General features: G+C 50.8%; 1 protein-coding gene across 3 annotated transcripts in view; it reads left to right on the forward strand.

Moving 5' to 3' along the window:
- The window catches only part of LOC122369810 (protein Skeletor, isoforms D/E-like), a 63,041-nt gene that overhangs the window by 17,297 nt on the left and 19,197 nt on the right, over positions 1–26,547 (forward strand). For 2 of the 3 annotated variants that reach the window (XM_043344833.1, XM_043344832.1), the window contains exons 2-9: positions 753–893; positions 4,998–5,070; positions 5,785–5,893; positions 11,569–11,737; positions 12,866–13,125; positions 23,508–23,607; positions 24,255–24,439; positions 25,169–25,771. In XM_043344833.1, the coding sequence (XP_043200768.1) occupies positions 5,849–5,893; positions 11,569–11,737; positions 12,866–13,125; positions 23,508–23,607; positions 24,255–24,439; positions 25,169–25,771 (1,362 nt within the window). In that variant the 5' untranslated portion in view covers positions 753–893; positions 4,998–5,070; positions 5,785–5,848. Of the gene's footprint in view, positions 1–752; positions 894–4,997; positions 5,071–5,784; positions 5,894–11,568; positions 13,126–15,190; positions 16,168–23,507; positions 23,608–24,254; positions 24,440–25,168; positions 25,772–26,547 lie in introns of those variants that run through there. The other variant, XR_006254478.1, reaches the window with a different exon arrangement.

A 26,547-nucleotide genomic window follows, 5' to 3' on the forward strand; every position in this document is an offset into this window, starting at 1 on the left:
GCGTCCACATACATTTTTTCCACATTTATTGACAAATCATACAAATATGACACAAGTACATCTATAATAATCGAGGGCTCTCAAGCCCAACAAGGACAGTCTCTGTCATGGTTTCTGACGCCGGTTTTCCGTCTATGCTAACGAGCGCCCCAGGTTGAGACGTTTAAACCCGCAAACGCCTGATATGCACCGACACAATAGGGCTTTCAAAACCCCCACAACGTGCGAGTAATATTTGGCAAGCGTACACGCTGGCATATACATACATTGTTGGCTATATACATACATACAGAAAACGGACGCCACATTTCAGCTGCATTTTGACTGGGCGGCGGCCGAGCTATAAAGATATAGCTCGCCGCCACCACCACGCGACGTGGTGTGGCCCGCCTGGCCAGGCCGGGGCGGTGTCCCATCATGGACTAAAGAAAACGCCCCGGCCCCGGGGAGATCTGGGGGATACCTCCCCAGCCGGGGAGAGCTGTGGGTTACCTCCCCGGCGCTCCAGGCGGGCCATCAGCCACCGCGTCCACATACATTACTTGAGTTACGCAATCAAGTAGCAACCATTGTCAATGAGATTCCCTGTTTTCTCTACATTCTCAGCTTTTTCATAGGAAAAGCAGACTAGGTGACCGAGTTTACGTTTTGAGTCACCACACACTAACTTCATGTCTGTGCGGTGATTCTACAATCTTCACAGTAATCGAGGAAACGTAAACAATCACTAACGTGTTATTCTGTATTCGCAGGGCTGGCCTCTTCACAGAAGTACTATGGCAAAGAGCTGGGCTCTTTCAAGACCCTGGAACACGGCGTTCGAGGCACCGTGTACGCGGTCGACTCACGCACCCTCTACATCCGCAACTTCAACTATGACGGCCAGGGTCCCGGTAAGTCACTCTTTATAACACAACCCCAACGCCCTACATCCGCAACTTCAACTACGACGGACAGGGTACCGGTAAGTCACTATTTATAGCACGGCCCCAATACTCACGACATCGCCCCAACAACACTACATCCGAAGTTTCAACTACCGGGAGTTTCCGAAAAAAATAGACATAAAAGTTAATCTATTTTGAAAACTATAAAGTATAAACCCCAGAAAAGCAAGAAGCACCAAACGGTAGAATACTCCATGCTATCTTGTAGTATGGCACTCTTATGCCCGTGTTGAATGCCCGGAGCCGTTCGTACAGCACAGTTCGCGCAGGCTGTCAAAACGCGTCGTGAACTCAAAGACCCGAGGCAGCGTTGCCTCAATTGATGCCACCGCCGCACGGTGCATATCCGGTCGCATGCCCCGAACGGCGTACTGATGGTTCTCCTGTTCACTCGGTACACTTGAACCTTGAGATGTCCCCAAATTAAGAAATCTAGTGGCGTTAGGTCCGGATAATGTGCGCGCTATGGATTCACCTCCAGCCGAGAAAGCAGTCAGCAGTCGGTCCCTGAAGCGTGTTCGCAGCCAGTCGTGGGTTGTGGCGACCTTTTGTGCAGCTGCTCTGTCTCGCTGCATCCTCTGGCTCTCCAACAGTTCGACATCGCCTCCCAGTCGAGGTCATCTAAGGTCAATTGCCTTAACCTGGCCCTTGCGTGGCCTAGAAACCCACCGTAGTCAATAGGACAAATGTCATTTTAAAGGTAGTGTGCCAGCTTTCTTGGACCATATGGAGTTAATGACCCGGATAAAGAGAACCGGATTTTTAGAACTTATCCATACCTTCAAAACTTATGGAAACGTCTTAAATTCTTCAAATTTTGAGTACCCCAGTGCGAAATTCGCCCCGACGGGTTGTCGGTCGTACCCCAACCACATTTCACACCACTATGAACAATAAATGCACACACTAAAATCGCTATTACCGATAGGCTCATCCAATCAAGTTTCGATAAACCTGTTCATCATCATCTCCTGCGGTTTCGAACACGCCTGCTAGGTGGCTTCTGATGCTCGTCGAGGTCGGAATTTCCAAATACGCGTGGTGCGTCGGGCCGCGCGCTCTGACTTCGGCCAATAAAAATGCGTCAGCTGATCATTGTCATTTCTGCCACTTGCGTGTGGTGAAATGGGGTCATAACTTATAAGACGGCTTTTTAATATCAATTATTTTACATAAAATCATATTTCAAACCATAAATAATGTTCGACAGCCAAATAAAAGAAACAGTACCAATACGGGCTTACAGTTTAAGGCTCGACATAGTGTTGTCTACGATTAGACAGCTGATAACTCATTCCCGTACGTCGTATGGTCGTAACACTATAATGACCTTTGCTTATTGTCACAAGTGCGCCGCATTCGCGATTGTTGCCCGACGCCTGTTTGCAGGTGAGCCCACTACAGTTGTTATACATATCTAAAAACCGATAAACTTTTAGGCGAAAAAGGCACTATTCCAGGCCCATTTTTGATTTTTTTTGCGATATTAGGTAAAAACAGAAGCTTCTTATCCTAGGAAAAATAAAATGGGAAATCTTTCAAAGGTGGCACACTACCTTTAAATGGTGGCACGCTTCTTATCGCAGCAAGTCTAAAAATGCACAGTGTGCGCTGACACGTCGAATCATTATTCTGGCCTGACCATGGCCCAATCTTATAAACGCCGTGAAATGGATATGGCAGCACTCTAAGGCTGGATATATAGTACGCAATCTTATAAAGCTCTGTGAAATCGAAAACACGGCACGCTCTTTACGGTTTTGGTAACCGCCAGTTTTGGATGTGCCGTAGAATGATTTCAGCCGTGAGCAGCTGTGCACATCTCAAAACACAAACAATAATCAGCTGATTGCGGCATCGTCGGCACCTATTTCACGCCAGAATTTGTGGCGTACTTTGACGAGCTTCTCAGACAGTTTAATTCATCTAAGACAAATTCAATGTTTTTATGATATAAGTATGCAATATTTTACGTTATGATATTTTTAAGATTAAAACATCCTCCACATATTAACTCAGGTTCATTAAAATGATGCTTATTATATAGACAACGATCAATTTCAAAATACGTATTTTCAGGAACTAAATGCACACTAAAACACATAAAAACGAGTGTTCATCGTTATATGGATTTATTTTTCAAATTAAAAGGGGATTTTTTAAGAGGATTTAAGCACCAGTAACCATCATAGATTTTCGGCAGCCACTGCATTATAGAATCGGTATGGGTCTTTAGCCTATTCTCACGTCTCACGTATGACACAAATAAGGGGCACTTCATGGCTTCTGATTAGATATTTAAATTAATGATGATATACTTTAGTTTGTCAAAAAATTGTTAATTCCTACTCACTATTCGTATCTCCTCACTTTCTGTCTGGCACAGTTACGGATCAATGTGTTGTTTCTTCTCTTCCTGCATCTCGATCTGACTTCTGAGCCGAGTATTTTTCTTGATAGGTATGCTTTGATATGTAGACTGGGTTCTTCAATCTTTTGAGGAATTGCTTTTTAGCTTTAGGTTAGGTAACAGGTACCTATGCTTGAATAAGAAGGAAAATAAGCTGTAACTTGCCCTAATTCAGTTCATGTACGTAGTCTTCGAATTTTAGTAGTTTATCTTCAAGAAGGAAAATGTCAAGAGCTTATCACAAGAAGGAAAATAAGCTATATCTTGAACTGATCCAGTTAATGTACGCATCCTGATGCTCAAATTGTAGGAGCTTCATTGTCATGCTGTTTGTTTGGTTGAACCAGGCCCTTGCGATTATTATAGGCCACGTCCATATTGTGGAATGTGAGCTTAAGGAAGAGTTGGATGAGAGTATAAGGAAGAGTGGGCATTAGACCGGGTCGGCCACCGACTGGTTCACCGTAGCAGCTCAGTCTGCGCCATTGAACAGGCAGCCTGGCCGTGGGACAGGTTACTACTGCCACCCCACCACGGCCGCTCAAACGGTCACCGCGGAGGATTGTGACCCTTTTGCAGCTGTCCTTACCGTTTGCCCAGCCGCTTCCACGCAACAAGGAAGTGTGATTAAAATAGGATGCACTGGTCTTGTATGCTCCTAAGAACGGAAAGGTATTTCGTGAACGCGACGAGAGCTAAATACGGAAAAAATGGACATATAGTCTATTAAGTGACCAAACACAGAAGTAGTGTGATAGAATCTTGAAAATCTGAAGTAACATGAAAGGTATTTGTTGCCGCGTCCATGAATAGGTAAATAGATAAGGCTTGGGTCGTCTCAATAACGGATAATTTCGCTTCTCATTTATAGCGTACGAACGTTAGACAAAGGTAAGACGTTTACTTATCCCCAGTGGCGGATCCAGGGGGGGGCAAAATGGGCATTTGCCCCCCCCAAAAGGCATAATTTTAATATTACGCCTGTGGACGATGCATGGAAAGAATCGATAAATTGTTATGGTTTGCCCCCCCCCCCCAAAAAAAAAAAAACTCTGAGCTGGATCCGCCTCTGCTCATCCCGACACGAATGAAAGATGACAATGCGGTATGATAACAGTATGATAAAGATGATCATGGTAATTTCAGGGCACACCATCTATTGAGTCATTTGACACTATCCTAGCCCCAAATTTTAATAAAATGTATTGTACAATTTCATCCTGTTTCATCATACACACATTTGTCATCAGATCGTCTCGGTATTTAACTGGGAAACGGGGAATCTCGTGTTTCATCATTGACTAAGTAAAATATCACGAGAGCCAGCCGTCCAGAACATCATAGTCGTGACTCGATCTCGTCTGTGAGCGTCTCCGTATCTACATATTCACAGCGAGATTCTGTCTAAAGCCTCGTGGACCCACTCAATGGCTGAACTCGACATACACTGGCTATGGAAGGCTTGAAACGAACACTGTTCATGCCCAGGTGTTTGTGTTTGTGAATGCTGTTCATGCTCGAAGAACAGTGACCCGATTGCTGTTTATACTGCTACGATCGGGCCGCTCCCGCTGTCCCGCCGTCGCGCGTGTTCCGGTCCCCACCAGCTCTCTCTGACACACTGTCTGTCGACGTTTCAGACGCGTTTTTCTACGTGGGATCGGGAAACCGGCCGTCCAACTCCGGGTACAAGGTGCCGGACGAGAATGGCAGGTCAGTCATACTGCGTCGCGACCGGGGCCTCCGGGGTCGGCCTTATACAGCCACTAGCCAGGCATCCTCGGCCCCAGCTTCGTGCTTGTCACAAAGATCACACTGTAGTTCAAGTTATTGGAAGCTTAAGTAACTGAATCACTGCCCAACGGTTGCTTTTTAAATGGGAAGGTCACCAAGTTAATCAATAGCCACACTTCCCGTCGCCAATACTAAACAATAAAAATTCCCAGCATCATTTGCGAAGCTATTTCGCAACACTTACTAAACTTGTCTACCTGTCTACCGTCTAATATTTGACCGTGCATAGACTATGTCCGATAAATAGGCTCTGCAGTGCTGTCTAATCTGATCATCGTTATTAATCTCTCTATCCTTGGGCCATACGTTCTGCTTCTTATCAACGTGCAAACGCTTCCCGTTCCGGGCCCAACAATGGCCAGTCATCAGGCTCGTGGCCTGCCTTCGAACCACCGCTCAGATTGGCTGCTTTGTTGATTATGAGCGGCCAACTAGGTGATGAGGAGATACATCTCTGTGCCACAATTGGAGGGCCTTGATAAAACCAGCATTGGCCACAGATTGTTTAATGTTTACGTAATAAGCATACAACTGAGCGTCAAACGGCTTGAGACTGGCTCCTAATACCATCCGGCTCAGCCACCGAGTGTTCTGCCAGCTGAGGCGAGCTCAACTGTGATGTTCCTTTTTCAGAACTGAGCCTCTGAAGGCTTACCGCAACAAGGACATCACGCTGACGCTTCCGAACGGCGTCACCATGGACAAGGTCCAGTGGGTGTCCGTCTGGTGCAAGGCCTACTCGGTGAGTGCATATGCGTGCGGGAGAGAGAGAGAGAGAGAGAGAGAGAGAGAGAGAGAGAGAGAGAGAGAGAGAGAGAGAAGAGAGAGAGAGAGAGAGAGAGAGGGAGGAGGGAGGAGAGAAAGAGGGAGAGAGGAGAGAGGAGAGAGGAGCGAGGGAGAGAGGAGAGAGAGAGAGAGAGAGAGAGAGAGAGAGAGAGAGAGAGAGAGAGAGAGAGAGAGAGAGAGAGAGAGAGAGGAGAGAGAGAGAGAGAGAGAGAGAGAGAGAGAGAGAGAGAGAGAGAGAGAGAGAGAGAGATTCTGTGAGGGCAGGTGGGTCCGTGATTGGGAATTGGGATTACTCCAGCCATAGACCACTATATATCTGCGGTCTATAGTGGTCACTGCTCCAGCCACGGAGACGTTGGAGCTTTACCTGGTGCCTAGTTGGGAGTGCATACGTATATTATGGAGTCATTAACAAATGACGAGAGTCCAGGAAGATTCTGTCCGACACGATGTAACCTTCGTGTAGAATAGATTGGCTGATACAAGGATGTCGGACAGATACAATCTGGTCGGCCTTGGTCATTACGCCCTGGTCATTACCGACCGAACCTACCACGTCACCATATTTCGCAAACGGTTCTAGAACAGAGACTTGTAGCGACGCTCCTGCACATAATTTAATAACATGTACCGTGTGAACCATGCTTGTTTCAAGGATCAAGCATAGACCACTATAGATGGTCTATGGTTCAGGTTATAAAGCGAGATTAAAGGAGGTGAACCGTAACTGATTATCCCGCTTTTAAAATGCAAAACAAGTTACGTAAGACATGTTTCCGGCATGCTCAAACTTCTGACATGAACTGAAAGGACGAATGCTAAATATTTTAAGTGTTAACAGCAACGGATTTCCCTTGAAGGCTTACATCAGTCGATTTGATGATTGTGAGGTTATCAGCAGAGCCAACAAATAACTTAATGAAAATGCTGTTATTTTTTAAAAGCATTTTCATTAAGTTATTTGTTGGCTCCACCGATAACCTCATGACACAAATATGTCCTTACATAATCAGTACCTAGATTTAATGACTTCTCATCACTCACAAGTGCCGCTTATTCGGAATTAAACCCAAGCATCTTAAATAATAATCGTATATGAAGTTGAGTGAAGTTGAGTGAATGTACATGTAGCGGGGTTTCGCGGCGTTGCGGGGCTAACCGGGCAGTGTCTTTCGATAGGGAGGTGAGCTCCATCGGTGCGCTCCTAGAAGCCCTCCTCTGTGTCCAGCCCCTCGCGAACCCGTTCCGACTCAGACTCTACCTCGGGGCGATCAATCATCGGAAACACATAGGCTAGGGTTGAGGGATGGGATGAGTGATAAATAATAACCCATTGATCACACTGAAATAAGAACTCAACTCTACATAACCCAAGATCCCACTCTCAAACAACAGCGCCCTTCCTAGCTTGAGGGTCATCTCCCACCAGATATATGTATCAATCATTCGTTCATTTATCCATCCCCTTACAACCCTGCCATTCGTCCACTTATACCTCGTAATTTACCAGAGCTGACCATCTCCGGCCCCTCCCCTTTTTCCTAACTTCCCCCGGTGGTGCTAGGGCGCGCGCAAAGTCGTTATCGAGTCATTGGCCTTAAATTTCATTTAACCGTTATCCCTTCATAACCACAATGTTCCGTACATCAGACAAACGCTTCATAATGCTCACGCTACACAATTAGAGATACGACCCACCACAGATTTCGGCACTCGACCCTCGCGTTACGTGACTTATTGCGGTCCATCCCATCACCATGTCGAACTACCTACACAAAAAAACATAAATGTCCTTCGGTCAGCGGTTCCGAGACTACGGCTCGCAGGACACTGTGTAGTCCGGTTTCCGCGGGGGACTTATTTGAAATTTGAGACCGGGGCTGGGTAACTAAGGTCCGTCCGGGCTGCCTGCGTCGTCTCCGTATAGCCGCGGTTTTCGGGCCAGCCCCCGGCGACCGAAAGGGATTAGTCGTTCGTCGGCTTTACACGAATCCATGACTACCAGTTATGCCAAATTGCCTATAAGAAAACGAAAACTAAGCGTACCACGGCCCGCGGTGGGCTTATCTAAACTTTGAAACCGGGCTGGGTAACTAGGTATGTCCGGGCTGCCTGCATCGTCTCCGTATAGCCACGGCTTTTGAAACAGCACCGGCGACCGAACGGGTTAGCCTCCGTTGGCTTCACACAAATCCACGACTACCAGCGTTATAGGTGCCCGAAGCCCTATCTATCTGTTGCTGGTAGTTAAGCTGTCGTCACAGACCTATCCGAAATGACCGCTGCACGGCCGGAGTTAATCGACTGACAGCGGGGTGGCCAGTACCGACTTACCGCGATCACCCGACTCGCATGCTTTGGTATTTAATGTTCACCCCCGTCCTGCAGCATCACACGTTTCTTCGCGGGACATTACTTAACCGGCGGCATACGTCTCCTCGCTGGGACGCCTGGGGTCCTAACCATCTCCGAAACTACCTACGTCGCTTATCGAATGTCATCCTGCGCTGATCACTCAATGGACCGATAGCGGACCTAACCTATCTTTTAAAACCGGGCGGGGTCACTAGGTCCCTCCGGGCTGCCTGCATCGTCTCCGTATAGCCACGGCTTTATGGGGCCCGCGCCGGCAACCGAACGGATTAGCCTTCGTCGGCTATGCACTCATCCTCAATAATCGATCCTCAACTCGCTCTCATCCTTTCTCTTCACTTCGCGACTTATTGCACGTATCCAGGGCTTACTCAAGCGAGGCCTACTATTTAAGTGGGGTCTATCCGAGCTGAGCTTCATTCAGGAAATCCGATTCCTCTACGTGTACAGTCTTCTTCCAATTCACTCGCTTCTCATCTCCCTCCTAACCCGTAGCCGCGTCGGTGGACTTTCCACGCACAGGGGCGTGACGTGCATCATCTATCTCCCCGGTTCCGCATTGCAGTGTCCATGTAGAATACAATTACATATATTTCGTGTGCAACAGGGTCTAAGCGTGTTGCTTGTATGCGGGGCGTTGGTAAATTGATTAGTGGAGTGCCAGGAAATCCGCTGGCAAGGGCACTTGGGAGTCAACCGGAGAAGCTCCAGTATCGGTTGGGCTAGGGAGGTCCTGTATGTGTTGTGTGTAATCGCTATTGTTTGGACCGTGGGATAATTTGGGGAGGATGGAGTGCCAGGAAATCCACTGGCAAGGGCACTTAGGAGTCAACCGGAGAAGCTCCAGTATCGGTTAGGTTAGGGAGGTCCTGTGTGTATTGTGTGTAATCGCTATTGTTTGGACCGTGGGATAATTTGGGGAGGATGGAGTGCCAGGAAATCCACTGGCAAGGGCACTTTAGGAGTCAACCGGAGAAGCTCCAGTATCGGTTAGGCTAGGGAGGCCCTGCATGTGTTATTTATAATCGCTTTGTGCACTGTGTAAAATCAACAGATAAAGAGAACTGATCGGCCCTGCATGTGTTGTGTATAATCGCTTTGTGCACTGTGTAAAATCAACAGATAAAGAGAACTGATCGTTGTAAATTACTCTGGCCAGACACTTTGGAAACGACCTCTTTCCTGACTGTGGGTTAGCATATGGCCTGTTTTGCTCCATCCTCCGATCCCTGCCCTTCAGCACTACTCACACTCGTATTTCAATATTTACAAGTCCCATTTATTTACATACTCCGACGCAACACCTTAAATTCCCTTACAAGTCAAATTTAAAGGAAACATTCTGGGCCCAGGCCGCCCATCAACTGAGCCCCACAAGCCGCGCGGTGCGGTACACAGTCGCCCGTCCCTTTCCCGACTCCCCACGGTGCATAATCCCCTCCGTCCGCTTAAATCACAACGGGGCGCCAGACGACTGAAGAGGGCCCACGTCGGCACGCGTGTCGCACTACGCGCACAGTTACATAATTGATCGAAATCGACTTGTGAAATTAAGCTACCTAGACTGAAAGTCCAAAGAATAAATTTAACTACCTAAGCTGAATGGCCTAAAATATTGCGGACGACACCAAAAAGGGAATACAATGTGGCTCACATAGCAGTAACGAGGGGGGGGGGGGTTACTTGAAGGATTTAGAGACTAGGTGCGCGCCCGTGTTCACCGCGTGACCTTACTTGAGATGGAGTCGCTGACGTGATGGTCGTGTCCGTCCAGCGCCCGGCCCGGCGGCCAGAGCCGCCGCCGGCGCCGTGATGCCAGCCGCTGGTGTCTCGTGGGCTGTCCGCGATGTCAGACGAGAGACGTGGGCCGAGAGAGTGCCACCGGCGCGGGATGCGTCGTCCGAGAGAGTCCCCGAGAGAGTGTTCCAGTTCCGTTTCATCAACTTATACTTTTGATGACGTCATACTTCAGAGGGCTGGGCAGCATCTCCTTGTCCAATCTTCGTCCTCCATTCTCAGAAAGTGCGTTTGGCTCCGCCTTCAAACGTTCGTGATTGGCTGAAGTTCGGCACCCCCGGCCATGGCAGTCGCACCCTTTCACGCAGCGATCGGATGGAACTCGCCGCCGGCGATTTGCGCCGCCTGAGGCTCCAGGTGGCGGCCGGCTCTGCGCCCTCCTTTCTTGTTTTTAGTCCTGCGCTCCCCCCTGTTTTGAATGTCTCCGGCCAGGTGTCCTTCTTCCATGGCGGTGACCGAGTTCCATTTCATCCTGTTTTCGTACAAACCGGGTCGGTCCCCGCTCCCCTTTCTTGTTTTGGTTCAAATCAGGGCCGGTCTGCACTCCCCTCTCCTTGTTCTTCTCTTCTGGCGGGGTGCCGAGCGTGGGACAGAGTCTTGTTTTCCAACGGCTAAACTGATTAATGGCTCGACACCGGCAGGATAGTGCGTTTCGGTATGCTATTTGTTGGCTTCAGATCCGGGTTCTCATGAAGTGGGGTGGTCATCTATAGAGGACCCCTGTTTGTCAGAGCCGACTGCGCCGTCTGTGTGGACGCCAGCTGGGACGGAGAGAGGGTATCACAGCCGATTTAGCCGGCTGACCGTGTCTGTGCGGCGCTCGCAGATGGCCGTGTTTCAGCTTGTGGCACAGCTTGCAGTTCAGCATGAAAGATAAAAAAAAAATGTAACGCATCTGCGTTACATACAGCATTTTACAAAAATTTTAGCCTTGACCTATGGACCAACGTTGGATCTCAGTAAGTCAACACCTAAACGGTGACAGGAGCGCAGTTATACCGTCCTGAAGAGGTTGACAGAAGCCCGGGTCATCTGATAGTGTGACAACCGCCAGCGGCGTGGCTCAAGTGTTACCGCTGACACAGTCAGGGGTCTGGGTCAGGTCGCTGCGAGAGCTCGCTGTCCACCGCTGACACTGGCCCGCGCGTCTTCTCACAACTGGGACAAGGCCACAGGGATGACAGGATCTCCATGAGAGGAGGGACGTTATCTCGTCCAAGGTAGTCCTGAAGTTGTTTATGCGTCTGGCATCGCCGTTCGAGTTTGGTGTGCTCGTAGTTTAGGTCCTTCTTTGGTCACTGCGAAGGTGACCCTGCTAGACACGTTAACCGTGACCGCACCCGACCCGATGGACTGACCTCGCCCGATAAAATAACTGACCCCGCCCGACCCAGCGGCAGAAGCGTCTTACCTAATGACTGATCCCACCCCCTCCGCTGACGGCACCCACCCCCTCCGCAGGTGGATTTCGGTAACATCATCCTCCCGCGACCGGTCACCGACTACCCGCGGCCGCAGAAGCTCGGCAGGATGGTGACGCGCGAGCACGGCGTGGCCTCCGCGGACGTGGTCGCCGTCGACGCGCAGACGCTGCTCGTGCCGGACTTCACGTATGACGGGGAAGGCCCAGGTGAGTGGGCCGGTCGCCACGGCCGCTCGCAGAAGGGCCGCCAGGCGGCGAGGTTTCTGACGTGGCGTCGTAACCTGCGCCGGCCGACGCGCCCTGTCCCGGCGCAGCGGCGTGTCATAAGGCCGGGGCGGGCCGCGCCGTGACAGGGGACCGCTCGCCAGCCGGTCGTGCCGCGATCTCAGCCGTCGGCCGCACTCGTCGACTGTCGGCGCCGACGGCTCACATGGACAGCGGTGACAGCGTGGTGCCATACAGCCTGTTAGCGAAGGCGCCATGTTTTACGGTGCGGGGCGGATACAGAGACTGCAGCGCTGGTTTGGGTGACGGCATGCCACTGCTGTGAGACGCTCTTCTTGTTCTACATCTCTGTACCTTCTCTTGAATACATTTATTTTATATAATCTACTGTATTTTCCTTACTCACCTACCCTGAACTCAACAACTTTCTTCTGAATGGCTGAATCTGACTACTCTGATTACAGACTCTGTTGAACTGACAATCTCACCCCTTCACATTTCTCATCTCTTCACACGCATGCACACTGTGGCTGACCCCACGACCCCGACCGGTGTCGGCTCGGCTGTCACGCCGGGAGCGGCGGACCCGCACGACGTCTGGGCGGGCGCCGCCGCCGACGGGGGTGCTCCTCGGCGCCCTTCAGACCGACGCACCAGTGGTAACACGACCGACGGACACCTTCAACTGTAGCACGCACTGCGATCTAGATCGGGGCCCGATCTGGAGCAGATCCGGCGACCTGCCGACGCCGCGACACACCGGACCGGCCCGCGTGGACGATGATTTACCGGTAACGTACGGGTGGCGTGACGCTAGATAACCATCGACAGAGCCGCAGTCACTGATCTGAATGTAGAGCGGCCGCCGACACAGGCGCCGTGGGAAGCCAGACGGCTGGCAGCGCAGGGCCTTGGCACATTTCGGCCGAGCTGCAATAGTTGGGAGACTGCTCCAGTTGTGACGTGACTCCGTAGCAACGGCCTTGTGCTATTGAGTGATTGCATGAACGCGACGATGTCGGCTGTGTTGGCAGCTTTTCATGTAGGCATTTTCGGCGGCATGTCTTTTTACCATTCGCTGGTCCCGTGACACCCAAACGTTGTTCTCAGACGCGCACTTCTGGGCGGGCACGGGCAACCCGTCCAACACGGGCTTCATCGTGCCGGACGAGAACGGCAGCCAGCAGCCGCTCAAGAGCTACAAGCGCAAGACGGTGGTGCTCACCCTGCCCGGCGACAAGACGGTGTTTGACATCGACTACCTGAGCATCTGGTGCCGCCAGTACTCGGCCGACTTCGGCCACCTGTCCATCGACCGGCGCGGCCTCAACGTGCCGCCCAGCCTCAAGATGCTCGGAGTGCAGCCCCAGGTGAGCACGGGCTCCCGAGGGGTGCCATCCCCGGAGCAGGCCTGCTAATGTAGGTTAACGTGAACTTCATATTTTGTTAGGATTGTCAGCAAAAAACATCGCCGCAGGAGCACTCATACATCATATGTAGGCTTTTATGAATATTCAACGATATCTGATGTCAGGCCCTACCCGTTACATTCATTTATTTCATGGAATGCAAACCCATTCATTATCTCTCTACGTTCTTCGTGGTCTCAAAACAGATGATCCACAAAATCAGGTCAACGACCCATATTTTCCCGGGCATGGGCCGACATTGCCACACGAGTAATCAATCTCGTGTTAATTTGTCGGGTGGGCCGAGTGGCGCCTTTTGACCTTGACATCCACACGGGGAGGGGCTCTCGCACGTGCACTCATCGGGTGGCTATTGTCGGCGGTGATTCTGAGCAGAGAGCCGCCACTCAGGGGGGTCCTTGGAGCGGCGGCAGCGGTCCAGTTTCGTCAGAGGTCACGACACGCCTGCGGCCCGAACGGCCCTAAAAACGGCCACTCCTATCGACACCCATTGAATCACTGAGTCCCGTGGCCACCACCGGAGCCAGAGAGCGAGAGAGGGCGCAGGGAGGGCTGGAGGGAGGGGAAGAAAGAAAGAGAAGTAGAGAGGGGTCAGACGGAGGGAGAGGGAGAGAGAGAGAGAGAGAGAGAGAGAGAGAGGGGGCAGGGAGGGATGGAGGGATGAGAAAGAAAGAGAGGTAGAGAGGGTCAGACGGAGGGAGGGAGGGAGGGAGGGAGGGAGTGGGAGAGAGAGAAGGAGAGATAGGGAAGAGAGAGGTATACCTAGAGAAGGAGGAAGGGAAAGATAATAGTGATGGAGGCCGGCTAGGATAGGAGGGAGGTTTTGTATGCGTGTGTGCTCGGCCAGTGGCCGTGAGGGCGTGTCGGCCCGGCGGCGCATACCTTACGTCACCTGGCCGGCGCCTCGCTGCCTCTGCGGGAGGGCGAACATGACCTTGTGGTCGACCGGGCCGGGCCCAGGACAGAGGTCAACCGGCCGGCCATGAGCGGCCCGACCTACATCTAGGGCGCGGCGGCGGCGGCGGCGGTGGCCCTCCGCGCCCCTCCGTCCGACCGGGGTGTCCGGCCGGCCCCAGACGGCCAGCGACTCCGCCGGCGACGAACACCATCTGCACGATTGAGCAAGCGAAATTAGCTCAATTGCTTCTGAGTGGACGCTGGGATTTATTCATATTAGCTGCGTAATAACCACACTTGAGCTCAAAGGTCACACTTGACCAAAATCGTTAAAGTTACTCCCGAGATAATATTTTTTTTCCGAAAACTATCCATCATCTCAGTGCTTCGGTGCTGAGCTTGTTCATCTCTCTTTCACTGAGACTGCATGCTTTTACTAGATACATATCTTTGCGGATATGATGTTCGATAGCATAATACTCTTGTTGTCGCTGTCCTCTTTTAGGCGTGTCGTATGTGTAAATACTCGTGTTCTCACGTCCTATCAAAAACCGTTCAGCCATCCAAATGCTGGGATTGTTCGCTGATAATTATCCAGCAAATTAGCCCACACTGCCCTTCCCTGTATTGTGTTTCTTATGTGCAACTATCTCTCTTCTGATATTCATTATCCGATTGACTTCTAACATCTTTGCAGTTTGCACAGTTCTGTGATGGTTGACAGAACGTTTCTTCCTTACCAAGAGTGGACATGTTTACATGAACGGCGAACTTTCTGACCAGGACAGATCTAGGAGTAAATTAATGACAAAATGAAAAAATGAACGCTTTCTTTGCCTTCAGGCAATTCAGTTGCAAAAAGAATGCTTGTGAATACATAACCTACCTTGAAATGTGCTCTCGGCACATATATATTTTGCTTACTTCTAAAACAGCAAACATCTGGCAACTGAACATACGCCCGTCCAATTTAGCTGCAAAATTTACCCGTCCCAACTGAAGTCTCTCGTGTTCATGCAACCATGGCCACTCCGTCTCTTGTACCGTCTATCCACTCTGATGTTGTATCGTCTTCCGTCTTCTATAAGCCAATCTTTCCGTGTTACAGCGTGGAGGCCGCGGACCGGCTATTGTTGGTGGTCTGGGCCGGCCCTACTCTGCCCCCGCTGCGCCTGCTCCCCGGCCTGTGACCCGCTACCAGCCCCAGTACGCTCCTGAGCCCCAGTACGCCCCTCAGCCCCAGTATGCCCCGGAGCCTCAATACGCCCCTCAGCCCCAATATGCCCCTCAGCCCCAGTACGTCCCCGAGCCCCAGTATGCCCCTCAGCCGCCCCAGTATGCTCCCGAGCCCCAATATGCTCCTCAGCCTCCTCAGTATGCTCCTGAGCCTCAGTACGCTCCTGAGCCCCAGTATGCCCCGGAGCCTCAATACGCCCCTCAGCCCCAGTATGCCCCTGAGCCCCAGTATGCTCCTCAGCCCCAGTATGCCCCTGAGCCCCAGTACGCGCCTTCGCCGGCGCCCGCCGCCAGCGGATCGCCTTTTACGGCGTTCCCGTCGCGGTCTTCAAGCGCCAGCCGTCAGGCCAAGTCTCGGCCGTCGTCGGCCAGCTCTGGAAGCTACAGCAGCTTCTCACTGGGCGGAAGCAGCGGCGTCAGCTTCCGCTACAACTACGGCGGCGAGCGCAACTAAGCGCCGTGCCCGGGGTCGACGAATGGTCGACAGTGGGCCATCGTAGCCCAACAGTGCGCGCGCGGGGTGAACGCTTGTAAGACTGTGTGTGTGTCAGATGGACCGGGGTGTGAGGATGGGGAAAGAAGAGAGAGGGGAGGGGTGGGGCTGATAGTCAACGACGAGCACTAGTGAAATAATGTACATATGACTGTGTGTTATGCGCTCTTCTCTCGCTCTGTCTTCATTATTTATTTTCATATTTATGATCAATACTCTGCGCTAAATACTCAATATAGGATCTTGTGATGAACGCTTATCGAGCTCGTATTGTCGACATAAGTGACGACTAACTTATTTATATCTGATAGCAGTTTTCATGCTAAGGGATGTGAAATAAACATGAGCAGTGCTGAGCTGTTTTTTATGTGTATGACGCATGGATGTATCAATTCACACCACACGAAAAACACATCTTCTCTTTACAAAAACTAGTAGGTCTTGAAAGCTACGTCTGCCGAACACTTCGCGCACACTATCTGCATGTTCTTCATCTTTCTGTCCGTGCTAACAACACACAAGTGAATCATCCCGTCTCCCCCATGGACACGGCACGGGAAAACCGTCAGTAGCAGCTGGTGACTGCGAAATACCGCCCTGTCGAGTGAGAGGAGACGGACACATCATGAGGATCATCAGTCCGTGCGAGTCGTCCCGAACCTTCTGATGGGCTGTCACGCATACTCATCCCGTCATTGACACTTTGGACATCCAAAAGGACCCGTTAGATTATCGGCGTAAAAATTAGCATAGAATTTTGTTTGTACATTGTCTAAAATTTAATTGGTAAAAAGAATATTGGCTCATATCATACGTCATGAGATCAGTATCAGGCCACGTTTGGGGTCAGTAGCCACTATAGTTGTGCAGTATACCTCCGCTCGATTAGCGGCCGCTGCAGTCGACTGTGGGTATCCCCGTTCGGTTAGTGGTCTTTCTGCGAGTATGTGCCCGACCGCTGTCCTGACTCGGCTATCGTCCACCGCTGCGAGTACTAACCCGCCCCGGCTCGGTTCCCCGGGTATCCCCGTCCCAGCTCGGTCGGCGACCGTTGCAGGTGACCGGCGGCGCACTGCCCTTTCCCCGCCGTCGGCGCCGGACTCCAGGTCACATGGCTCCGGCCGGGGGGCGACCGAGACGGCGCGGGAACGCGCGGCCGGCTAATGTCCATTCTAATGGGCCCCATTCGGAGCAGGGCGCTGCAGACCTTTCTCTTCTCTTCAACAGCCAGCGTCGCTGAGAAAGCAAATGATGCCGAAGGGTGGGCTGCTGGCACCTTCATTCACGGGTACAAAACGCATAAAAGAGCTACCTATTCAATTTCACTATTGGGGCTTAACACCATCTCATTTGAAATTTTTACATCAAATACCTACCTATATGGATGTCTACATAGAAGGGGGGTTGACATTTTTCCTGATAATAGAAACAGAGAAATTGATGGAAAACAGCAGCCTCAGTCGTTCAATCAAAGCGAGCTCTATCATACTTACGTCAACATTCGGCAGGTCAGGTTAGCATTCGTGTACCAGCGACCGCCGCGTTTGGACCCTAATTTAGATATGACACGTTTTGCGAGATGACGAACAGATTGCTTTCCACAAGAGGAAGCCAATGGTACCCGATTCTAAGGCCAAAGCCAAATCGTGGACCATCCAGGTATTGTTTCTAAAAAATGGGTTTGATTTTTGACAAATCGCTTCCAAAAAATAGTTGCAGAGCAAAAAGAAAAGTAGAAAAATACACCAACACGTTTGGCTTGCCAATTCTGTCAATGTCCTCGCTTGCAGTTGCAAATAACAAAACATACGCTAGGAGGCAGAAACCTCGCCCATATCACAAAAACATCCGATTTCAGTTGAATGACGTCTGACATATCTTGTCACAGCTCGGTGGCCTGACCTGATAGGCGAAACGACTTTAGATGCAGGGGATGCATCGGTACCATGTGCCGGTCAGGGCTAGGCATGATATTCCACTGGGAACTACATTTGACCTGATTGATGATTCGACCCAATGAATTCGTTGATCGTTAAGTGAACTATAACTATTGGATAACAAATCATTCCAGAAAAAACGACATGAGAGACTTAACGGTGTCGAAGTTACAGATCTTAAGGAATGAAAATATGGTGTGATATAAACATTTCATCAGGCACGTACCCAGGATTTCGCCCAGGAGGGGGCCACCTGCTTTCGAAGGGGCCCCCCACAGTGTATAGGGCCCCCAGGTTCCCCGGGGGCCCCCGGGAGTCATGAAGAACCTTTCGATGGTGGGGGGGGGGGGGGGGGCATAGTGTCTCTCCTGCAGACGTAGGTGAGAAAACGCCACGTGTGTGGGAAAACGCAATTCAGTTCTTTACAACCTAATGTAGCATTTGGTTGTGATTTCTCGCGTTCAACTTCATCAAAGTCAATTAAAACGGTCTCTGTAACGGTCTAAGCCTTGAGAACATGTGGAAAATTGGAAAGTAAAAATATTTTTGCTTGAGGAGTGTGCATGAAACGCACGGCATTTTATGAGCCAGCGCCTCAATTACTGAACATCCTCCAATTCCGGATATGTAGGTAAATAATATAATAGTGGGGAATAAATGTCTCGTTATCGGAATTCCACTATCTGGCAACCAGCCCTATGTAAACGCGGTTATTACGGAGCGAGCGAAGCGAGCGTAGTCTTTCCTTAGATTAACGGAAATTTCTGAGTATGAGCGGCCGGCCGGCCGGCCGGCCGTGCGGACGCTTTTGCGAGGCTTATATCTCAGCAACCACTTGACCGATTTACATGCGGTAATTTTTGTAGGGTAGCTTCATTCCTTCTACCAAGTATTGGACTATTCCCGATGCATGTGGGTGACCGCTTATGCACGTGCCACGTGCAAAACGAAGAGGTGTCACTTTTGTAATTGTTGCAATATCTCGGTAACTACTTGACCGATTGCGCTGAAAGTTGGCATGTAGGTAGGCACCCACTAGGCACTGCATATCCATGTGCCAGAGTTGGGGTGCCGCTGCACGTGCGCACGTGCAGGGGTCGTTTCCAGATCTCGAGAACGGCTCGACCGATTGCGCTCAAATTTGGTACACAGTTAGGGACCGGTTACTAGGGTGCCGTGCACAAGTCAGTTGGGACCCATTTTGCACGTGCGCACGTGCAGGGTGCCGCTTCCAGATCTCGAGAACGGCTGGGCCGATTGTGCCCAAATTTGGCACATCGCTAGAGACCAGTCAGCAGGGTGCCGTGCACAAGTCAGTTGGAGGTACCCCCTCGAAATTTCGCACGTGCAAGACTCACCCCCTCGCTCGCTCCGTTAGTCGCCCCAAAAGGCGCTATACTGGTTATATGTTTCACTAGGAAACGAGCGCAATTGTACTTTAAGCCAGAAAATAAATGCTTGGGTAATTCTGGGACACTCTGTATTAATTGGAGGAATAGGACTTAGGAGGAAATGCGATTGCAAATCGACCCACATCCCTGTGTTAGCCAATGACGCCTTTGGGGCCAAGGTTGGGGGGTATTCAGTTTAGTCTTTTTGTTTTTCTGTGATATCTCCGGCACTGTGAAAGATATTGGCTCCTTCAGATGAGTGCCTACTCCAGTCACTACTTATATCCAGTAGCCAGTAGCCACTCAGATGATATGGGATCAATCAGGTGATAAGCGTACTTTCAGACGACCAGGGGTTCCCAGGCGACCAGGTCCTCCAGATGACTAGGGGCCCCACTGCCCCAGGCGACCAGGGCCCTCCAGGCGACCAAGGGCCTTGGCCCCCGTGCCCCCCCCCCTTGGGTACGTCACTGCATTTCATTAGGTATTCATTCAAAACAATAAGCTAGAAATTGTAAGAATGACACAACGTGTCTGGCCTAAAACTTACATGGAAACCTATTAGAGTAAAATGTCAATTTAGTTTGCCTGGAGTGGGTGAATGAATCTTCCCGGGCTTTGTACCCAGAAATATCGTGCGATAAGTGGAAGTATTTCAGTGACATGACCGACAAAAGTATTGGATTAATATCACGTAACCGCAGTCAAGTGCAATTTTTACAACAACATGCTTTTTGTGTGGGTTTCACCATTGGGAAGGGCCACACGACCACTTCTACTTTCTACTATCTCTTCACAAAGAGTTTAAAGCATTGACGATGGGAGGGCGCCGACTATAGGTATGATATTGAAGGCAGCTCATTTTTTTTCTTAAATGAGTATCAGGAGCAACAGAACTTCACAAATCACAGGCATGACGCCCAATACCCTGAGTCGGTGGAATGTTATCGCTTCAGCAGAACTGCACCCGACAATACATTAGAGGAACGTAGTCAGTTTGCCAGAACGCTAATGGTCGTAGAACGACACCCGATACTCTGCACAAAACCATAGCCCGACCACGTTACATTGGAACGACCCTAATTGCTCTCTCGGTTGAACGTAGCCAGCAGTCAGAACTCCGTTAGAATTGCCCCTGACAGCCTGTCACTCGACCGCGGCTAATCTCCAGACCTCCCGAGTCGCCATGACCCCGCCCTTCAGCCGCGCAGCTGAGCTCGGCTGCGACCGCGCCTGAGCCGTCGTCGGCCGGGCGTATCCAGGCGGCCACCGGGGCTGCTGTCAGTGTGACCGCGCCCCCGCCCCCGCCCGGCGGCAGGTGCGGTGTGTGCCAATCAGCCCCGGGGGCGGCGGGCCGCTAAACGACGCGCCACCTCAGGGTGTGGTACCGCGCGCCGGCCGTCAATTGTTTCCCAGAACGCACTCTGAATGGTGACCGAGCCGTCTGTCTCGGTCGCGCTCCGTTTTTGTGTTTAATGGTGTCTGACAGAAATGCTGACGACAATAGCGGTGGTGTCCATTCATGATAATTTCAGTTCATGCGAACAATTGTATCTTAAAGAGAGACACCGCCTTTGTTTGTGTTATACAGTGCTGTATCATGCAATGGCGCGAAATTAGGACGCTAGAAATGGGCCAGTGGAGTAGGGTATCAAACGCAAAGGTGTCCTGATTACTTGTCACACGCAACACGTCGCTACATTCCTCAATTACAGCTTTATTCGCGTCAGCTTTGTCCGTCTTTGAGCGTGGCATATGCTCCGACCGTGGTTGAATATAATCGGTCCCGGGCGAGGTCGGTCAGCAAAGATGCTGAATCATTCTCCTATCATGCAGTTCAACATCGCGGCTCGCACACAATTAACCTGCATTGCGAAACTTTGGTATTCTCAAAGGCACGACTCATGGCCAGACACACGGAAAGAGTCACCATGGGGGTGAGATACGTAGTACGACAAAGAAATAGGTATTGCACGATTGCACTGCTATTTGCGTTTGTAGAAGGGACATCGGTCTCTCAGAAACATGTGTGTTGATTCAATGGCCCGTTCACGAGTTCAGTATGAGCTCATATGCATCGAGAGTCCTCAGTTTTTGTCCGGACTACAACAGCACAAGCTCGTCAGACAGTTCTGGGTCTGTGCAAGCTATAGTCGAATTCAGTCGGGTGAACTGGTAAATATGTACATTCGAATAGAGAACGAGCTGGTCGCATCTCAGACCGAGTCATAGCTCATTTGGTCGAATCACCGCAAGTCCGTGTTGCCCCAGGAAGGCAGTTTCTAACTCACCAAAAATGCATACAAACACGCATTAGTGTCAATATAGGGTATTTGCAGAGCACTAATGTATGTATGTAGATACATAAGTAACGGGCTTGAAGATATCAGGACGTCAACAAGGTTGCAATCCAATGACCATCTCTTCAGCTGCGTATGCAAGCTGCCGCTGTTCATTGCACAAGACGCTTTTTTAACAGAGACAGGTCAAAACTGAACTGGACGGCGCCGCCGTGAGCCTCACCGCAGTCTGAAACATTGCATTGTCCTTTCATATGACTGCGCCTTTGTAATTGGCCGCCAGCCCTCGCCGGCGATCCAGACGTCTCAGTGGCACCCGCTGCGAGGCTGACTGTTCAGAGCAGGCCGCTCAGTCACCCCACCCACACCCCGACCCCTCCCTTCCTCCGGGCCGGTTACCCAACCACCAGGCAGTGTGGACATCGCACCAAATTGCACTTTTTGTAAGGCGCAGTGATGCGATCTCCCGAGACGCGATAGTCGCAACGATAACATTTCGGAAATAACCGCATTACTGAGGTCGCTACTGCCACGTCACTCAGCTCCTTCGACCTCTCTCTTCCCCCCTCTCTCTCTCTCTCTCTCTCTCCCTCTCCACTCGTTGGGAGGGGTTGCCGGCTCGGGGAAAGGAACAGACAATTAGGGCACACATGAGGGACGCTGAACAAAAGCTGACACGTCAGTTGCTACACAGCTCAGTCGCCGGTGAAGTACTGCCGCGCCAAGTTTTCCTCAGTGGTGACATATGAGTATTACAATGCACACTAACGGGCATAGTGCACACTGAGGGTGAGGTCAGTGTCAAATGTGAGGAAACTTCCCCGAAAAGTGTCCGCAATTCGCGATCCTCTACAGCGATACTGATCACAATCTGTCTTTGCATAGGAAAATGGGTCCATCTGTATGAGTTCAAGGGTGTAAGGAGCTTAAAATGATCGAATGACAAAATATGAAAATGCAGCTCCAATACTGAAGACTATGAAATATTTTCACTTCATATTTCCAAACTGCATATAAATCACTTATCTCGTCTGAAGGGTTAAACGCGCAACACCACACCCCGACTTCCTTTCACTGATATGGCTCCAAACAATAATCTTTTGATATGTGAGCCTTCCAATTTTCTTAAGCACCGATAAAACTATACTTGTATCTTCTTGTGCTTTCTTATCATGTTCTGGTATAATTAGCAAACCGATCCAATCAGCTTATCAGCCGGCAGTCAGCACGAGCAGCCAGTTCCCGTTCCCATTTCCCCGCACGAGCTGGCCTAGGTCAGTCGTCTGTGTAAGGCCGTGGGGCTATCAGTTCCCATTGCCAACTGCATCTCCCCATCTGCGGTCGTTCTTCCATTGCATCCGGTGCCGAAAGCGGAGCGAGGCGATGACGGTCTGTTGTGCAACGGAACCACGTCCGTCGGCCGGGTCACGTCGGGTCAGGGTCAGGGCGCGTCGTCGGCCAGTCGGCGGGGTGCAGGGAGGGCCGGCACAATGGGGCCGCCGCCGTCCGGTGAGACGCAGGGGTCCGCGGACCGGAATACTGCCGGTCAGTTCAGCTCGTTCTCTCGGTCACAGGCGGCCCGGAGAACGCGTCTGGCATGAATGCGATGTTGTAGACGCTAAGTGAATGCGATGCCGATCTAATGTCTTAGATATACCTAATAATTTTTTCCCATCTGGGGGGTCAGCACATTTGCATCTCAAAGGTCAGCAATGAGTCAATTATTGCGAGTTGCCGAGGTGGTTAGCATTGTCTCACATTTCCAGACCAAGTAACTAAAATAGGAGCTTGAAACTTTTTTTGTGTTTAAGGACGCCAAAGACTTGCAAATACGAGTATGTGCAATGCTGTCCAACATGTTTGTAATGAAATCCCTTTAATTCACCGACAAAATGCACGAATGCCAGGCATTTACCAATTACTCCATCTTAACCTCTGTATTTTTGGCGGGCAAAGCAAAGCTGAACTTATAGATGCTGCTATTGATAGGCATTGATTTCATGATATCGGTGTATCGAACTTTCCGTGTGTTTCTTACGTTAGTTTCATTCTCTTTTTTTTGTGGCAGACGAAGTTGAACTGTGAAGTTCTGGACGAGGAACTGGCCTTCGAGGTCCGGTGGGCCATCGCCGGACAGTCGATGGTCATGCAGCTCGTCAGCAAAATAGGTCAGTCACTGGCGTACTTTCATTTTCAGATATTTCCAGCGGTTGGATTCTGTGACTATTTTTATATAAGAGATTAAACAATGTTCAACAGTCATGCACCGTGATGTCAAATTACTAGAATCAAATATCTTGTGATTCTTCTATCCATTTTTAATTAAATCTCATTTGTTCAGAACTCAGATGTATGCCGCAAAATAATGAGCAGTTGGTCTGTGTTAAGATGAATACGGAATGTCATGGCTCTGTCATTGAAGTTGGCGGGGTGAATCGTTTTCTAACAAGCTTTCTTTTCAGTTCGCTACACCCTATGACTTGGCATAATGCTAACATTCTAATTAAGTTTTAGGGGTCAAATTATTGTTTCTCCTCGGTTTTGCGTCTTTCTCCACCTCTTTCATCCATACGTCGCTCCCCTTGGCCATGATGTAGGCAGGTTAGGTACTTTGCTATGTGTCTGTAATTGGTAGTTATACCCTCCCTTTATGTCATTGTCGATGAGCCTGCAGCGCCCTTCCTGTATGGATGCTGATGTAAGTTGTAACACGCACCCTGTATACAGGGTTGCGGGTAGTGGCATTACACTGTACACATTAAACATTACACATTACACTGTATACTGACGCGTTTGTAACGCTACCCGCCGACAGAGGACGGCCAGTACATGGCGTTCGGGCTGAGCGGCCACCCGACCAGGAGCGTCATGATCGGAGCCGACGCCGTGGTCACCTGGCTGGACCGCCGCTCGGGTCAGGGCGTCGCCGAGGACTACTTCCTGCAGTCGAAACGCCAGTGCTCCGCCAGCATGGGCGCCTGTCCAGATACACAGCTTCAGGTGAGCCCAGGGGACCTGACCAGATACACAGCTTCAGGTGAGCCCAGGGGACCTGACCAGATACACAGCTTCAGGTGAGCCCAGGGCGCCTGTTCCGACATGTGACTTTAGGGAGCCCAGGGCGCCTGTCACGACACACATCATCAGGTGAGTCCAGGACGCCTGCCTTGATAGATTGGGAGGCGAGTCTTAAGAGTTTTCTTTTAGCATGCAGCTCTATAAAGCACGGACGCCAGTTCCGAGGTAGATGCAATGACAGGTGGTCCCAGGACATCTAATGAAGTGATTGCCTTTTGCCTGACGTTGTCCTTTGTGAAACGACAGCAGACGAGGGTTTCGAGATGACAGTGCTGCCATCTGCATTGTAGGCTCAGTAAACTCTAGGCAGTGAGCGAGTTGACATTTTTCTTTTTCAATGGACCTGCAAATCGGTGAAGGAACGATACCATGCGGAGATAAATCATATGTAAAGGCTTAACAAATAATATTGTGATAGCCTTTTCCCTTCACACAACTATAATCATCCCTGCCCTGCTAATGAAAATGATGGAGGGCTAATATTGAATCCCTCGGCACATTCAACGGCAGCCGTCGGACATATAGGTAAGTACCGTGTCGCCATCTACAAATCTACTTTTAGCTTCGGATAGCTATATGCGGTATTACAACCTTTAGATGAGATAACCAATGATATACCGGATAACCCAGGACACCATCCTCTTCCCACAGGGCGGCAAGAGCGGCGTGCGCCTGCTGAACTCGGCCTTCATCAACGGCTTCTCGATGCTGACATTCCAGCGGCCGCTGAACTCCTCCGACCGCTGGGACACGGCCGTGGTGCCCGACCAGCGGCAGGCGGTGGTCTGGGCCGTGGGACCGGTCAGCGCGGCAGGGGACGTCGGCTACCACCGGCGCCGGGTGCGCGGTGACCTGCAGCTCCTCTTTGGCCGCGCCCCCGCCTGGAACTGTCCCGTGACACCAGCTGAGAGCACCGACCGACCGCCGGAGTCTGCTGCCGAGCCGCCGCCGGCTCCGGCCTGGCACGTGCCGCCCATCCCCTGTCACGAACCCGACGACCGGGTCTACTATGTGCAGTTGGGACCGACGGGCGGGCCGCGAGGCTACAGCGCCATCACGGGACGCGTCGGCTGGGGTGTGGCCTGGTACGTCAACGGACTCCTGGTGCCTGAGATTAACGTGGTGCGCGGCAGGACGTATACGTTTGTGGTGGAGGGCGGCGGTGACCCCGAGAGGCCGGCCAAGTACCACCCGTTCTATATCACAGACGACCCCGAGGGAGGCTACCAGTTCAAGACGCCGCAGGAGCGGGCGGTAAGTACAGTATGGCAAACAGCAGCTATCGTAGACCTCATTGGAATGGAAACCTGGAAAAGTTTAACCCGCGCCCTGGTGGGGTCTGTTTATAACGCGACCTGGTGTGGGGGGGGGCTATTTTTTGCCCCCCCCCCCTCGTATCTCCGAAACTACTGGACGGATCCGCAAAATTCAAACGGCGTTCGAAAGGCCTGTCAAATTTGTCGATGGAAACCAAATTTCATTGACCTCGGGGTCACCGATGACGTCACAGGTCAGGTCAAAGATGAAATGTTTCACCGTTCACGGGTCTTCTAGGGAATGCGCTATAACACCGAGGAAAACGCATTTTGTCGAGAATCAGCGATAGGGCGTCAGTTGCCTAGTAGATATGTTGCTATTAGAAGTCACTGACAATACCAGGGCAGGTCACAGGTCAGGTCACCAAGGGTCACAGGTCAGGTCACATGAGCCCAACTTTACTAAGGTTGTGTGATGCATGTTTTATGGCCAATTTTTCATTTCCAACTCAATGGTGTTGGTTATAAGACTATCAGGTACGGCTTAGGTCACTTTCTGGTGAAGTTCAGGTGAAGGTCAGGTCAAGGTCAGGCCAAAAAAGGTCAAATTTAAAAGTTGATAGTTTTGCATAAAATGGATATTGATTCGATGCAGCTCGTCACGGGGAGTCTAATGGTGGTCTTTGTTTTGCGCTACGGGGTCTAGAATTGCTAAAAATTGAGTTTGAAAATTTGACGTCATCAATTTTGAACAGTTTTTTCGCTATAACTTCA

This window comes from Amphibalanus amphitrite, unplaced genomic scaffold (assembly GCF_019059575.1).
Source record: "Amphibalanus amphitrite isolate SeventyFive unplaced genomic scaffold, NRLGWU_Aamphi_draft 001075F_arrow, whole genome shotgun sequence".
In the NCBI taxonomy this organism is placed as follows: Eukaryota; Metazoa; Arthropoda; class Thecostraca; order Balanomorpha; family Balanidae; genus Amphibalanus; species Amphibalanus amphitrite.